This window comes from Salvelinus sp. IW2-2015, unplaced genomic scaffold (assembly GCF_002910315.2).
Source record: "Salvelinus sp. IW2-2015 unplaced genomic scaffold, ASM291031v2 Un_scaffold2664, whole genome shotgun sequence".
Taxonomy (NCBI): Eukaryota; Metazoa; Chordata; class Actinopteri; order Salmoniformes; family Salmonidae; genus Salvelinus; species Salvelinus sp. IW2-2015.
The window spans coordinates 42854-58396 of NW_019943970.1; the positions used below are offsets into that span (position 1 = coordinate 42854).

At 41.5% G+C, this 15543-nt stretch overlaps 2 protein-coding genes across 4 annotated transcripts in view; one reads left to right on the forward strand and one right to left on the reverse strand.

Moving 5' to 3' along the window:
* LOC139025435 (mucin-17-like) overlaps positions 1 to 600 on the forward strand; it is a 3127-nt gene extending 2527 nt beyond the window's left edge. The window contains exon 2 of one of the 2 annotated variants that reach the window (XM_070440568.1): positions 350 to 600. In XM_070440568.1, the coding sequence (XP_070296669.1) occupies positions 350 to 509 (160 nt within the window). In that variant the 3' untranslated portion in view covers positions 510 to 600. The remainder of the gene's footprint in view (positions 1 to 349) is intronic. The other variant, XM_070440569.1, reaches the window with a different exon arrangement.
* Positions 601 to 1999: 1399 nt separating this feature from the next.
* LOC112074499 (beta-soluble NSF attachment protein) lies at positions 2000 to 11462 on the reverse strand. 2 transcript variants are annotated; one of them, XM_024141661.2, is made up of 10 exons: positions 11216 to 11462; positions 8553 to 8632; positions 8036 to 8152; positions 5807 to 5853; positions 5208 to 5285; positions 4839 to 4979; positions 4600 to 4704; positions 4440 to 4508; positions 2378 to 2428; positions 2000 to 2186 (listed from the first exon to the last, which is right to left on the reverse strand). In XM_024141661.2, exons 1-10 carry the CDS (start codon positions 11311 to 11313, stop codon positions 2085 to 2087), a joined length of 888 nt encoding a protein of 295 aa, XP_023997429.1. In that variant the 5' UTR covers positions 11314 to 11462; the 3' UTR covers positions 2000 to 2084. The 2 variants fall into 2 exon arrangements, with proteins under 2 accessions (XP_023997429.1, XP_070296668.1); XM_070440567.1 differs by lacking the exon at positions 5807 to 5853 and having other exon boundaries at positions 11216 to 11379.
* Positions 11463 to 15543: the final 4081 nt, after the last annotated feature.

Below are 15543 nucleotides of genomic sequence, written 5' to 3' on the forward strand. Positions count from 1 at the left end.
GACACCAATAATAATAAGAAACTTGCTTGGGCCAAGAAACACGAGCAATGGACATTAGACTGGTGTAAATCTGTCCATTGGTCTGATGAGTCCAAATTTGAACTTTTTTGGTTCCAACAGCCGTGTCTTTGTGAGACGCAGAGTAGGTGAAGGGATGATCTCTGCACGTGTAGTTCCCACCGTGAAGCATGGAGGAGGATGTGTGATGGTGTGGGGTGCTTTGCTGGTGACACTGATTTATTTAGAATTCAGGGCACACTTAACCAATATGGCTACCACAGCATTCTGCAGCGATATGCCATCCCAGCTGGTKTGCGCTTAGTGTGACTATCATTTGTTTTTCCAACAGGACAATGATCCAACACACCTCCAGGCTGTGTAAGGGCTATTTGACGAAGAAGGAGACTGATGAAGTGCTGCATCAGATGACCTGGCCTTCACAATCACCCGACCTCAACCCAATTGATATGGTTTGGGGTGAGTTGGACCGCAGAATGAAGGAAAAGTAGCTCAGCATATGTGGGAACTCCTTCAAGTCTATTGGAAAAGCATTCCTCATGAAGCTGGTTGAGAGAATGCCAAGTGTGCAAAGCTGTCRAGGCAAAGGCTGGCTACTTTGAATAATTTCAAATATAAAATATTTTCACTTGTTTAACACTTTCTTGGTTGTTACATGATTCTGTATGTGTTATTTCATAGTTTTGATGACTTCACTATTATTYTACAATGTAGAAAATATTGTAGTGTCCAAACTTTTGACTGGTACTGTACATATCATTTTCAAAMTGTGTGGAGTGTAGGTCTTCAGATGGGTTTTCCTTTTTCTGTTTGACAAAAAGCAATATCAGTACTGAGCCTTAACAGAGAATTATAGATAKGTCTTTATTACTGTCCATTCTCACAGACCAAATAAAAAGGGCACTATTCCACCTGAAAGAAGCTTGATATGCAGGCTAACTGCCCCCCCCCCCAACATCAAGGGGGGCTCAGTTCATCACTACTAGGAAATGTTGCACAATGCTATAAAACACACAATGACATGCAGTTCTGCTAGTTGCCAGCAGGAGGGCACACTAGTATACACCAACATGAGTTACTTCTAAACTCCAGCCTGTTATTTCAGTGTGACACTGCTCTGGCAAGAGGGCAATTCTTAGCTTTTTTTCTCCTCTGTTTGCTCTGCATTAAAAAAATACTTTCTTTTTTTACACGAGCAGAATTAGTCACATTGGCAGGTAAACCAAAACATTTGTAAAGAACACCCTCGTRAATAATACAGAATAAGATTATATGGGGGAAAAAATAAAGCCAACTTTGGATACTTTATTTCCCATATGCTCTCTGGTCATGTCTTGATTGTTTAACTTTGTTTATCAATTGTCATCATTAATAAGACATTTTTCCTGGCTGTTTTGGATATGAAACAATTCTTTGTCATCACTCAGGCTAGAATTCTTTAGTTTACAACAACCGTTTATGATATTGGAAGTAATGGACATTTCCTTTCTAAATCTCTTTAAGACATTTTCAAGTTGGAGGCCAAGGAAAGAATGGAAATAAGCTTACAACATCATAAGTAATCTTTAAATATATTTAAATACTCATTTCTAGATTAGTCACATGTGCTAAACCTATAGAATAATTAATTACAACTGTACAAATCATGCAGTGTTTATGCATTAGTAGAATGCCTCTGCCCTACTGAGGTTACTCACCACTAAACAGGAAATGTACAGGCTCTATCCTCCATTAAGAGGTACGACTGTAGATCCACATCCTAACTAGGGTTTGGCAATATTAATACGAGAGCAACTKATAACTTCATATAATAGAATTCAACATAACATTCGGAATGAACAGGGTACACGTACTCTTCTACAGATTCTCTATAGGCCTACACATTGCAGCTGAAGTTAACTTGTAACTAACTCATACTGTAACTATAAGAACCTCAACATTGTTTTTGTGCAATGTGAGATGAGAGAGTAAAGGGGGGTGGGGGTGGGGGGGAGGGGTAATGGAGAGAGGGTGGCAGGCATGCCATGATGTGTGCCCCTGTGGTGAAATGTTCCCCCGGTGTAGTCTCACTTCAGGTCCCCCTCATCCCCCTGGATGGTCTTCTTGATGCGCAGCAGCATGGTAGTCTGCCATTGGTCCAGACGAGAGATGGAATCAAACTCTTTAATCTGAGGGAGGGAATAAGATGAAGTCTAAGAACCTGTTCAAATAAAGAAATCCATCCTCCCCCCATTAAAGAATTACATATTGAATGACTAATCATGAAAGACATGTACTGCAAACCTGACTTTCACTAATTCAATTATATGCAACGACAAAAGGAGCTAGCCTGGTGAATCAATCCAAAATGAAGACTTACTGCTTCAGTGAAAGCTTCACAGTTCTGTTCCTCATGAGCGTCCAGGAGTTTCTGTAAAACAGTGATTTAAGGTTGTCAGGTGGCTTCCACAAAATGGCTGCCATGCATCAGAGGCACACATTGGTAGTGGATGACATACGTCATATTATGCAAGTGCATTGCGATCTATTATACTGTGACTTCAATCAGTTACCCTGACCAACACCATAATGCAGTGCTCCTCAACTGGAAGCCCACAGGTAAGTGTATTTGGCCCCCAAGTTCTTATGTCTTGTTGGACATAAGACTGTCATAACACCAGCAAATCAGAAATCTGTTTCAAAGTATTCCCAGGCATATTGAGGCATACAATACCAGTCAAAAGTTTGGACACCTACTCATTCAAGGGTTTKTCTTGAAATTGTACTATTTTCTACATTGTAGAATAACTGAAATAACACATGGAATTATGCAGTAGCCAAAAAAAAAAGTWAAATCAAAATATATTTTATATTTGAGATTCTTCAAAGTAGCCACCCTTTGCCTTGACAGTTTTGCACACACTTGGCATTCTCTCAACCAGCTTCACCTGGAATGTTTTTCCAACAGTCTTGAAGGAGTTCCCACATATGCTGAGCACTTGTTGGCTGCTTTTCCTTCACTCTGCCATCCAACTCATAGCAAAGCATCTCAATTGCCGTGAGGTTGGGTGATTGTGGATGCCAGGTCATCTGATGCAGCACTCCATCACTCTCCTTCTTGGTCAAATAGCCCTTACACAGCCTGGAGGGGTGTTGGGTCATTGTCCTGTTGAAAAACAAATGATAGTCCACTAAGCGCAAACCAGATGGGATGGTGTATTGCTGCAGAATGCTGTGGTAGCCATGCTGGTTAAGTGTGCCTTGAATTCTAAATAAATCAAGACAGTGTCACCAGCAAAGCACCCCACACCATCACACCTTCCTCCATGCTTCACGGTGGGAACCACACAYGTGGAGATCATTCGTTCACCTACTCTGTGTCTCACCAAGACACGGCGGTTGGAAACAAAAATCTCAAATTTGGACTCATCAGACCAAAGGACAGATTTCCACCAGTCTAATGTCAATTACTCRTATTTCTTGGCCCAAGCAAGTCTYTTCTTATTATTGGTGTCCTTTAGTAGTGGTTTCTTTTCAGCAATTCAACCATGAAGGGCCTGATTCATGCAGTCTCCTCTGAACAGTTGATGTTGAAATGTCTGTTACTTGAACTCTGAATCATTTTTTTGKGCTGCAATTTCTGAGGTTGGTAACTAATGAACCTATCCTCTGCAGCAGAGGTAACTCTGGGTCTTCCTTTCCTGTGACGGTCCTCATGAGAGYCAGTTTCATCATAGCGCTTGATCGTTTTTGCAACAGCACATGAAGAAACTTTCAAAGTTCTTAATTTTGCATATTGACTGACCTTCATGTCTCAAAGTAATGGACTATTGTTTCGCTTTGCTTATTTTAGCTGTTCTTGCCATAATATGGACTTGGCATCTTCTGTATACCACCCCTACCTTGTCAACACACAACTGATTGGCTCAAACGGATTAAGGAAAGAAATTCCAGAAATTAACTTAAGGCACACCTGTTAATTGAAATGCATTCCAGGTGACTACCTCATGACTACCTCACTACCTCACTACCTGGTTGAGAGAATGTAAAGTGTGCAAAGCTGTCATGAAGGCAAAGGGTGGCTACTTTGAAGAATCTCAAATATAAAATATATTTTGTTTTGTTTAACACTTTTTTGGTTACTACATGATTGCATATGTGTTGTTTCATAGTTGTGATGGCTTCTTTTATTCTACAATGTAGAAAATAGTAAAAATAAAGAAGAACCCTGGAATGAGTAGGTGTCCAAACTTTTGACTGGTCCTGTATGTGACCATATACTAATGTAAGCACGGTTTGAAATGATGTTTTAGTCAAATATCTGACCCCCTGACCATCTGTTTAAGAAAAACGAGCTGCGCACGGCTGAATCAAGTTGATGATCCCTGACAAAAGGGATACAATTAACAAATAGAAGGCTTTCGATGGAGTCACCGACCTACCTTCAACAGTTTGCACTCTCTTGAGTCTGAAAAAGCTGGGAACATCTCCTCGTACTTCTCCACAGCAAGCTGCAGAAATTAATGAGCAGTCAGATTACTAATGAGAAAAGCACTGAACCCTCTGGTGTAGTGGACATGATGCTGCTAATTGCTAACTGACCTTAGCATTGAGTTCATCCACGATGAAGTGACACAGAGAAGCTTTGAAGAAGTACTCTTTGGCGCTGTATTTCAGCAGGGGGTTATCCATGGTGCTGGATCCCACCTGGAGAGAGAGACACACATTGTTGATTCACTGTGTTCATCAATTTAAATTGGGAAACCACTAATTTACAAATCAGTTTCTGTTCAGACACACATGCGCACACACAAGATTGCATGCAGAGGTGGGACACACACCTGTTCGTAGATYTCGATGGCCTTGGCGTATTGTTCTAACTGAGCGGCGTAGGCCCCCACCTTCAGCAGACACTTGTTGGCAGAACTGTTGGACTCCTCTCCTTTGTAGTAGTCTGCTGCCTGCTCATAGTGGGCGATGGCCTAGAGCAGGACCAGGGGGAATGGGARACCATAACAGTTTGAGTAAAAATCCAGAAATTGCAAAGGAATTTTATTTGTAAATGTACACTTTTTAATTTTTTTTTATCACCAATAAGGAAATGAAACTGGTCAACTATTCCAAATAATGTATTTTACTCTTGCTATACACAGATTAACACCTTATTAGTCCATATACTATATTAGTCCATATACAACATTAAAACGTACCTTCTCTATATCCACCAGTTCTGACTCGTAGATCTCTGCGATGGTGATGTGGTGTTTGGCTGCGATGGTGAACCKTCCCTGGACGAGCAAAACACAGGACAGGAATCAATACTGGAGCCGGGAGTTTTACCTTACTAATGTGGCCAGACAAGGAAATACTCTGCGTCCTGATCATTACTAAGTGGACAGAGGCGTGAAATCATCACTAAATGACGTTACGGAGAAGAGYCACTCCAGTCATAAATACAGCTGTAAGTATACAGATAGATAGCCAAGTCCTTTAACTTAACCTGCATCACAATACAAATGTTTCAGTTGAAATGGCCTTCAGACCTCAAGTGTCCACGCCATACTAATGATACAATATATGACCCTCTTGAAACAGAGAGAGAGGAGCATCCTCAAGTGGACTAGGCTACACTATAGGCAGGGAGCTAGTGAGAGAATAGCATTGGAAGTAAAGAGGAGAACCGGCATTATCAGAAAATTTTTACAACTACGGCTAAAAGGATCAATCCTGACCAGAAAATAATCTGTGATGACAATGCATTATCTGGTTCTGGCCAAGCATGTCCCCGTTTCTTGAGYGTCTGTCTTACCATGTCTGTGTATATATCAACGGCTGCGTTTAAGCACTTGATAGCCTCTATTGGCAGCATTAAAGGAAGAGGGCAGAGTTAGACTGGTAGAGAAAGTATCAGAGAGCAGGTTAGATACATATTACAACAGACAAAATGTTCACATCCAAAAGGAGAGTTCTGGAAAAAAGTGAAAGCACAATATTTTAATTTGCATTACGAATATTTTGTCACGTCTGAGCATCCATTTCCCTTTCTTAGTTTAGGTCAGAGTATGTGAGCAGAGCGAGGTGCAGAGCGTGCCCAATTTGACTGGAGCATGGCGCAAGATTGCCAAAGGCTGGAGCGTCGGCCTTCTCTCCCGTTCCAAATTCGCTCCAGTAGTGCTCACTTGCCCAGCATGCATTTCTAGTCTACTTATGTGCTGCTATAGCCCCTTGCTTTAGCTACTGTCATGGAGTTCGCTAAATATTTTCATAAAGAAACTGATAAAACACACAGGTGCTAAATCAAGGTGACTTACAAACATGAGGACCAAGAGCAAGAGAGGGAGTGTGGTGATGTAGTGTCCACACTAAAGAATCATTGTGGAATCTGAAAACACATATCCTGAAAACATGTTGTATTTACTACATGGCAAAATGGTGTTTAGCACACCCAGTGGCTCTGCAAGTGTGGAGAGGATATTCTCTGCTGCTGGCCTGCTCTCCAGACAACATCGCATGAGCCTGAAGCCACAGACTGGCCAAAATGGTGTTTCTAGACTGAGCCTAATAAGGCATTTGTTGTTTAATTTGTATTTAATTCCAAGTCACAGCCTATATGCACAATTTATAGACTATTATTTAATACAAYAAAATGCTGTTTAAATGCCGAGTGCTTAATTTCCCCGAGTCCCTTCCAGCCTAGTGTGTCACACTCGCAAATGCTTCACAATGTATTTCTTTGTAGGCTACAGACTTGAAATAATTTGAATAATATAGCCTAAATAATTTTAGGCTGTCTGGCTCCTGACCTATTTAGAGTGTTTATATGCTGTTTAATATGACATGTAGCCTATTTGAAATGATGAGGGCTTCTTACATTCACYTTTTCATGTTTATAATAATACTTTTCATTCAAATCATATAGTTTGGTTTCAATACTTCAAAATCAAATGGTAGGTCTAAGTAGTCACAAATTGATGGGTGTTGGTTACATTGTAATGTTAATGGAGAGAATTTGGAGTGGCAGTTTTTTTCCCTTCCTGTGAGCGAGGAGCATTTTTCAGCGGAACGGTTAGAAAGGACTTCCGGCCGCTCAATTCTGCACACATACTCTGGTTTAGGTTACCATCTGAAAATGTCATAAATCTTATATAATATTAATTGTACTCCAGGGTTAGTTCAAGGTTACATAACATTCAATCATAATTTCTCCTTGCATCTGGCTGTGTATTGAATCTAGCTAGGAGGATATATGCTAGGCTACAGTAGGCTTTAATTCCATCGCCACCACTGCTGGTGGGTGAGCRGCAGCCGGGGTTTTATTAATAAATCCACTTCGTCAGACAGCATGGAAAACTACCCTCAATAATAACCACCCCAGGGTGGGGACTCCAGCCCCACAACTCTACAGTATTAATCATACCAAAGGTGGAGAGGGAGCACTGGAGAGCTTCTCAATTCTACTCCATTCAATTCAATAGATATTTATTGTATGGTACTCAAGTACAATTGGTTTGCAACATAGCAGGGCTCTATCTCCTCTGATCTAACCCTGGGGCAGATTATGATTGGCCCACGTCAGATACAAACAGACAACCTATACTGGGTGGCCTGATTTCTGACACACTACCAGAGAGACGGGGACATATCACACGTCACTAAGAAATGACTGGAATTGTCCCTGTAGACTTGCTTCTCTGTAGAGCCCAGTCTGCTCCAGTTACAGCTCTAGAGCCTCAACTCCCACTGCTGCCTGTGGATCTATCTGACTAACTCATACCACTGACTTCTATTAGCCCTGAGAAATGAACACCCAACAACAGATTCACTACATGTTCTTGCTGCTTTCATAAGGGACACAAGTAGAAAATTAAAGTTAAAGCAGGCTGTTTGGGGAGAAATACTGCAGTCAAGTGACTGATTGTGTGGTGCATGTTAATTACTGATTATTTTGACTTTTTTCTGCATGTACTGTATGCATGTTATCATGCTACCCTGCTTGCTGACCACATTGATTGATTGATTGGTTGGTTGTGTGTCTCACCGTTGGGGTCAGACTTTTTGAAGGCATTTCCTGCATCGATGAAGCTGGTGGCCGAGTCGTGTTTATTCTGGAGCTGCATGTGGATCCGGGCGGCCTGGCAGAATGCATTACCAGCAGCTGGAGAGACAGAATGACACACAAAAGTAACATGAAGCAAATTCATTGGGCCCTCCAAGAATAGTGTTCTTCGAGGCCCTCCAAGAATAGCGCTGCTCTACTACAGTTGTAATGACTCCCTCCCGCCACACAGAGGGCAGCACATTGCCACGGTCTTTCATGCGTGTAGGCTACTGGAAATTACAGACATCTAGCCTATCTATAGAGTCAACTGGAAAAAGGACAACTGAGTCTTCCTAAACTGACAGTGTTTAAATAACATTTCAATTTGAATTAAAACCTTCGTCAAAGATGCACACACACCTCGGCTCTGACACAATAACTAATGGGCAAATCATTCCATCAAGGTCAACCGTGTTTAGTGTGAAATAGCGCAGCCAGAAGTGTGACAGAAGTGTACCGTTCCAGTTCTTGGCCATCTTGAACATGTTGGCTGCTCTGCAGTACATTTCACACGCCTCCTCCACTTTATGAGGTCCGCTGTAGAGAGACAAATACATAGGATTAACAGACCACGACACAATGTGGTGGAAAATATCTGAAAATGCAGTGCAGTGCTTTCATCAACCAAGCACTTTCTATTGACCAGGCTCTTATGCTGCATAGAGTGAAGACATCAGTCAGCTGACCATGTTGGACAGTGCTGATATAGATTTCCCTCTGATCTAGTACCAGACCTGACTCCCTATGAGTTTCCTCCAGCTGTAGACGAATGATGCTCTGACCAGGATGACATCCTTGGGTGCGTTCGACATTGCCGACGACYTTTAATCTACAAATCACCTTGCATCATAAATAACTAYTCAATATTATTTGTGGATCAGTCAGCCAGTCTCAATTTATCCATTATACACCACGGTTTTGATGCTCTTGAACACAGCCATTGTCTTCATCATACAGGCACCCTGAGCATAGAGTGGAGAGTAGAGTAGATATGTTGTGGGTCACTTCTTAGACTTAAAGCAACAATGCACTGAGTCATAGTCCCATCTCACACTCTCCTTAGCCTGATCAAAACTGAAATCACTGTCCACACCACAGGTCACTGATACGCTACCCAGTGTCACTGCCTACTCAAATCAATGTCCCCGCCTACTAAAATCAATGTCCCCAATCTGACTTGAATCCTGCCCAATCACTCACATAGATAGAACACATTGTACACAGCTGGTGATTAGCAACTCATGGGAACAATAACCACACGGTTACATAGAAAACAGTGTTTTTAAAGGCTTCATCCGTGTTCCTCTGTTGTGTGTAGACTCAAGATCAAGCAGGCTACGCCCTACCCTGTGTCCGGCTACGCCCAACTGTGTCCGGCTACGCCCTACCCTGTGTCCGGCTACGCCCTACCCTGTGTCCGGCTACGCCAACCCTGTGTCCGGCTACGCCCACACCTGTGTCCGGCTACGCCCACACCTGTGTCCGGCTACGCCCTGTGTCGGCTACGCCTACCCTGTGTCCGGCTACGCCCTACCCTGTGTCCGGCTACGCCCTACCTGTGTCCGGCTAGCCTACCCTGTGTCGGTACGCCAACTGTGTCCGGCTACGCCCTACCCTGTGTCCGGCTACGCCCTACCCTGTGTCCGGCTACGCCCTACCCTGTGTCCGGCTACGCCCTACCCTGTGTCGGTCCTTATTTGATGCAGCATACCAGACATCCTTATACATCTGGTATGCTGCAAGTTTGACAGCTGTTCCTGTTGATTACATCTCTAGCTACATGGCCTAGTTGCAGTCAAAAACAGAGTGTTAAATTACATTCAGTCATTGATCATACCAAATTAAACACTCTCCTGACAATCTACACAGTAACAAGGCATTACTGATGCCAAATGGATATACCTAAAACTGATACGATTGTCATTACAGCATGTTAATGGTTTTCCACCATTATAGTACAGTAGAAAGACTGTGCCCTGAGGCCAGACATATAGGGAGGCTTTTCTCTAATGAGTGTGAGTAAAATGTGTCAGATTTAGACCTCTACATTGCTTTGCTTTCCCCCTTAGGGTGCCCATTTGAGAGCCATTTCATTTAATTAAGAAGACAATTGGATGTCTTCCAGGAACTGAATGCAGTAAGTCTTAGTGTATGTACACAACAGTATTCTTCTGTTCACTAATATTGTACGGTACAGACAGGCTATTAAATTGGGGATCCTCCCAAGTCTGGTTGGCTATATGCACCAKAGACTAACCTGACTGGCCTGCATTGCAGTTGCCTTAGAATTGGCAGACATCTACTCCTGTCCTACTCCTCTATTGGAATAAATTACTGGCAAATGCATTTATAAATATGTCACACAAAGGTGGCATATACGATTACACTCATAGATATATACACTCAGAAAGGGTTGGAGAAAAAACAAGACCGAATTGATGTGTTGTATCAAATGACCCTATATTTTATTTATTGTGAGTAGGCGTTAAAAAATGCAATTAGAACAATTAAAATGTATGCATGCATGCATGTTGGGCCTTAGCCGTTTTTAGCTAGCTTTCATTGCACAGGCCCAAGAGTCGTGACCGGCTGCTAGGTTGTTTACATACACTTGAAAAGGGATTAATTTATCTGGTTTGTGGTAGACAGTGTCAGTAGCTACATGTATATGATGTGCACAAATCATCCAAAAGATGCATAGGTAGCTAGTTAACATCAGAGCCACTGCCCAAATTCTACACAGTGCCGTTGTCTGCATATTTCAAGGCTTAGATTAGCTGACTAGATAGGTCGTTTTAGATAGGTAGTTTGCTAATTATTAGGCTCAATGGTATTGCTAGCTAGCCAACTGGTTAAACTCAGACTTCATGATGATGTAGCTAGCTACTAACGTTAGCTCGTTATTTTTATAATGTGTTTACTACGGCATGCTTAGACTGAGGTATGTACATGTGATAGCATTATATAGCTACATGGCCTGGTGCCAATGATTAACCTCTAAYGGCATCTACAAATAATACCCAGAGAGTTTGATTTAGCAAGATATTAGCATGCTTACTGATGATGCGCTAGCTAACGTTAGCCCTATTGACATCGTTCTTGCTGCTGCAGCGTTCTTACCCAAACATGCCTCCCAAGAACGAGCCAGAAGTTTTCACTTTCTTGTCAGCGTCAGCCATAAGCTGAATCGCTTCCTTCTCTTTCCCCGAGTTGTCCATGTTCTGATTATAACAGTGCAAATACTAGCTAGCTAACAGTCAGAGAGTACTCGCATCAAGTTCTAGTAATGAAGGTTACCGTCGATGGTTTTATTTAGCGTAGGCGTGTCCTTGCAGTAGTAGCCAAGAGAATCATGGGACTGAGTTTCTATCTAGGCAAAAAACGTTACCCTTATGTGTAGTTAAACTACAACTCCCATCTGAAAAATGAATTCATTAAAGCCCAGACATTTCTGATCATAGAGTAAAACAAGTTCTTGGAAGCAAACTACATTACATGACCAAACGTATGTGGACACCTTCTCGTTGAACATCTTATTCCAAAAATCATGGGTATTAACATGGAGTTGGTCCTCCCTTTGTTGGTATAACAGCCTCCAATCTTCTGGGAAGGCTTTCCACTAGATGTTGGAACATTGCTTCCATTCAGCCACAAGAGCATTAGTAAGGTCGGGCACTGATGTTGGACGATTAGGCCTGGCGCGCAGTTGGCATGCCAATTCATCCCAAAGGTGTTTGATGGAGTTGAGGTCGGGGCTCTGTGCAGGCCAGTCAAGTTCTTCCACACCGATCTCAACAAACCATTTCCGAAACCATTTCCGTGGACCTCGCTTTGTGCACAGGGGCATTGTCATGCTGAAACAGGAAAGGTCCTTCACAAAATTTTACCACAAAGTTGGAAGCACAGAATCGTCTGGAATTTCATTGTATGTTGTAGCATTAAGATGTCCCTTCACTGGAACTAAGGGGCCTAGCACGAACCATTAAAAAACAGCCTGCAACCATTATTCCTCCTCCACCAAATTTTACAGTTGGCACTATAGATTGGGGCAGGTAACTTTCTCCTGGCATCCGCCAAACCCAGATTCGTCCATAGGACTGCCAGATGGTGAAGCGTGATCCATCACTCCAGAGAACATATTTACACTGCTACAGAGTCCAATGGTGGTGAGCTTTAAGCCACTCCAGCCGACGCTTGGCATTGCGCATAGTGGTCTTAGGCTTGTGTACGGCTGCTCGGCCATGGAAACCAATTTCATGAAGCTCCTTAAGAACAGTTATTGTGCTGATGTTGCTTCCAGAGGCAGTTTGGAAGTCATAGTGAGTGTTGCAAAAGAGGACAGATTATTTTTTATGCGCTTCACTACTAGGCAGTCCCATTCTGTGAGCTTGTGTGTCCTACCACTTCGCGACTGAGACGTTGTTACTCCTAGAAGTTTCCACTTCACAATATCAGCACTTACAGTTGACCGGGCAGCTCTAGCAGGGCAGGAGGTTGATGAACTGACTTGTTGGAAAGGTGGCATCCAATGACAGTGCCACATTGAAAGTCATTGAGCTCTTCAGTAAAGCCATTCTACTGCTAATGTTTGTCTATGGAGATTGCTGTGTGCTTTATTTTATACACATCAGCAAAGGGTGTGGCTGAAATAGCCAAATCCACTATTTTGAAGGGGTGTCCACATATGCTATACATACAAAAGTATCTCCTATCATCACACCTAGACATTAAGAGAAGGTTCGAGTCTGTTTCCATCATTGAGCACTAGGTAGCAATAAAATCATGGCTAAAACACACTGCACAAAACCACCTGTCTAGAGGAAATGGGCGTGACGTGCATTGAACTAAAGTTAAATCTTCTCCATCTGAATTCTGAAAGAACGGGATTGACTAGTGCAAAATGGCAATGTTAGCAGTAGTGCAGATGAAGGGACAAAGCCACATTAGACACCCAGGATTTGATSAAATGTATGCTTCTGTGTGTGTGTGTTACTCTGGCTGCGTTTAAACCAATGTGTATAAACTCTGGATAACTGACACGGTACGCTGTATTGAAGAAGCCGTGAAGCCATCTTGGTACTCCTCCTCCATTGCAAAAAAATGTTTTGGAAGCTATATAAATTAATTTATTAATGTCTACATTTGTTTTTGACATGTGTATTCTATTACGGACAACTTAATGCATACTTTATTATATTATGTGTGTTCAACATACAAATAAAAACATTTTCCTTAAGTCTTTATTAGATTACTAATGTTACTGTCCMCACTACAAAAATAATACTTAAATACATTTAATTTTGTACTTGAAACATTCAATTGAAATACAATTCCATTMAWTCCTATGGAGGACTGCTCCTACTGGGGAGAGCCAATATGTCTGATAGGCTTTGAATCCACCTAATACATAGTAGGTAGTCTCAGCAATCCAGGGTTTATACATCATTGGTTTAAAACATGCAACCCAATTCTGATATTTTTTCCACAAAATGTGTATTTTGAACAATCACATTAGATCTTTTCACATCTGATATTTTTCAGAGCTGATCTGATTGGTCRAAATACTAATTTGTGAAAAAAATGTCAGAAGTCAGCTGTGTAAAAGCAGCCTCTGCATGTCAGCATAAGGTTGACAGATAATAATAGTTCCAGCTGTGCCTGTGTGGTGACATAACTCCTAACGTTACACTGTCCACTAAACTAGTACAGGTGCTGGAAACAGCACTGCAGAAGACAAACATGGCACCTTGCCAAGGCAGAAAGAGTTAAAGTACACCCAAGATAATGTTGGTTGGTGACAATGTTCAAGGCAAACCAAAGGCCTCCAGTGGTTGTAAATTCAGAACCAGATCAACATTATTTCTCTAATAAACAAATCACTCATCATACTGTGCGGTACACTCTTAAAATACTAGTACCGACCGGTATGTCAATTTTTGCGATGTGTAAAAGAAAGTCTTACAAAATAAGTTTAAATCATTTTATTAATTTTTCAATTCATTTAGCTAGCATTGTATTGTCCAGACAGAGTAGCAGGGGTGTGACATGAACAAGTGACCGTCGATACAATCACCCAGTCCACCATAGCACTCTGAGGGGCATGCATTATGACTAACAGTAGGCCATACATACAGTAGAAGTGTCAAACATTAAGATACATTTTTTTGCCTTACTTTTATAACTTAAAACAGACAAACGAGCAGACAGACTATACATTTCTACAACAATGCAAGCTGTGCTTGCTTCTCTGTGTTCAAGTGAAATGTTTACATGTCATGTCATGTACACCGTTTAGGACAAATAGACAGTTACATGTCTTCCATGTGCATTTMAATAAAAGACTGTAGAACAAAACACGGACGTAGGAAAAATGTGAGTTGCAATGTGCAGGAAAACTTTGCAAGGAGGGGGAAAAACTTTTGTTCAGTGGAGGCAAGACAAATATTGGTCTTCTATTACATGAAATGATCAGAGGTATGAAGAGACTGAAACAAGTGGCAGTCAGACTAGTGAAATCATAAAACTTCTCCATTAAGGCTTTCTGATKATGTGGTCCTCTGTAGTTCAGGTGGTAGAGCATGGCGCTTGCAACGGCAGGATAGTGGGTTTGATTTCCGGGACCACTCAAAAAAAAAAAGAATCTGCTAAATGGCATATATTGTGTGTTGAGCAAGCACMGCTACTAAGAAAACCCTTCTCATCAAAGGGAGATAGGGATTGAGTTGTGTGGACTAGACCTAGCCATAACAAAGGGCTACCTATACTCCCCTACTTATTTGGACATTGAAGCTAAAACTTTGAATTTGTCTCTGTACTCCAGCATTTGGGATCCAATGTTTTAAATGAGGCGAAAGTAATCACCTTTAATTTGAGAGCATTTTAAATACACGTTTTACCATTTAGAAATGAATTCACTGTCTCATTTTTTTTTTTTAATTGTTAATAAGAATAGAACAGGTTTCTGAACACTTCTATATTAATACCACACTTTTTGTATAATCACAAATAAATGGTGAATAATGACGAGTGGAAAAAGTTACAGATGTGTAACTGTCGCCTCAAACATTTTCTCAAATCCAAAATGCTTGAGTACAAAACAACACTAAACATTTTAGCTTCACTGTACAAATAAATATGTAGGAGTGTATACCTTTCCCTAATGGTGACTTTTGAGCTCACAGATTCAAGGTGGTGTTGAGAGCACAAACAAACTGTTTTTCTACTGGTCATTCAACAGGTCATTAAAGTGATATTATTAATCTGTTCAGATTTAGGCACCCACAGCAACACTTTATAATCTGGTCATCCAGTAATGACACTTCATTAATGGCACAGCTCAGGGCACTCCTAATACAAATCAGATTGTATGAGTTTAAGTTCAAATGGACATTTGAATTTAAAACCACCTGAGAAAGTTTTGGTCACAGTCCCGAATGATCTTGTTCTAC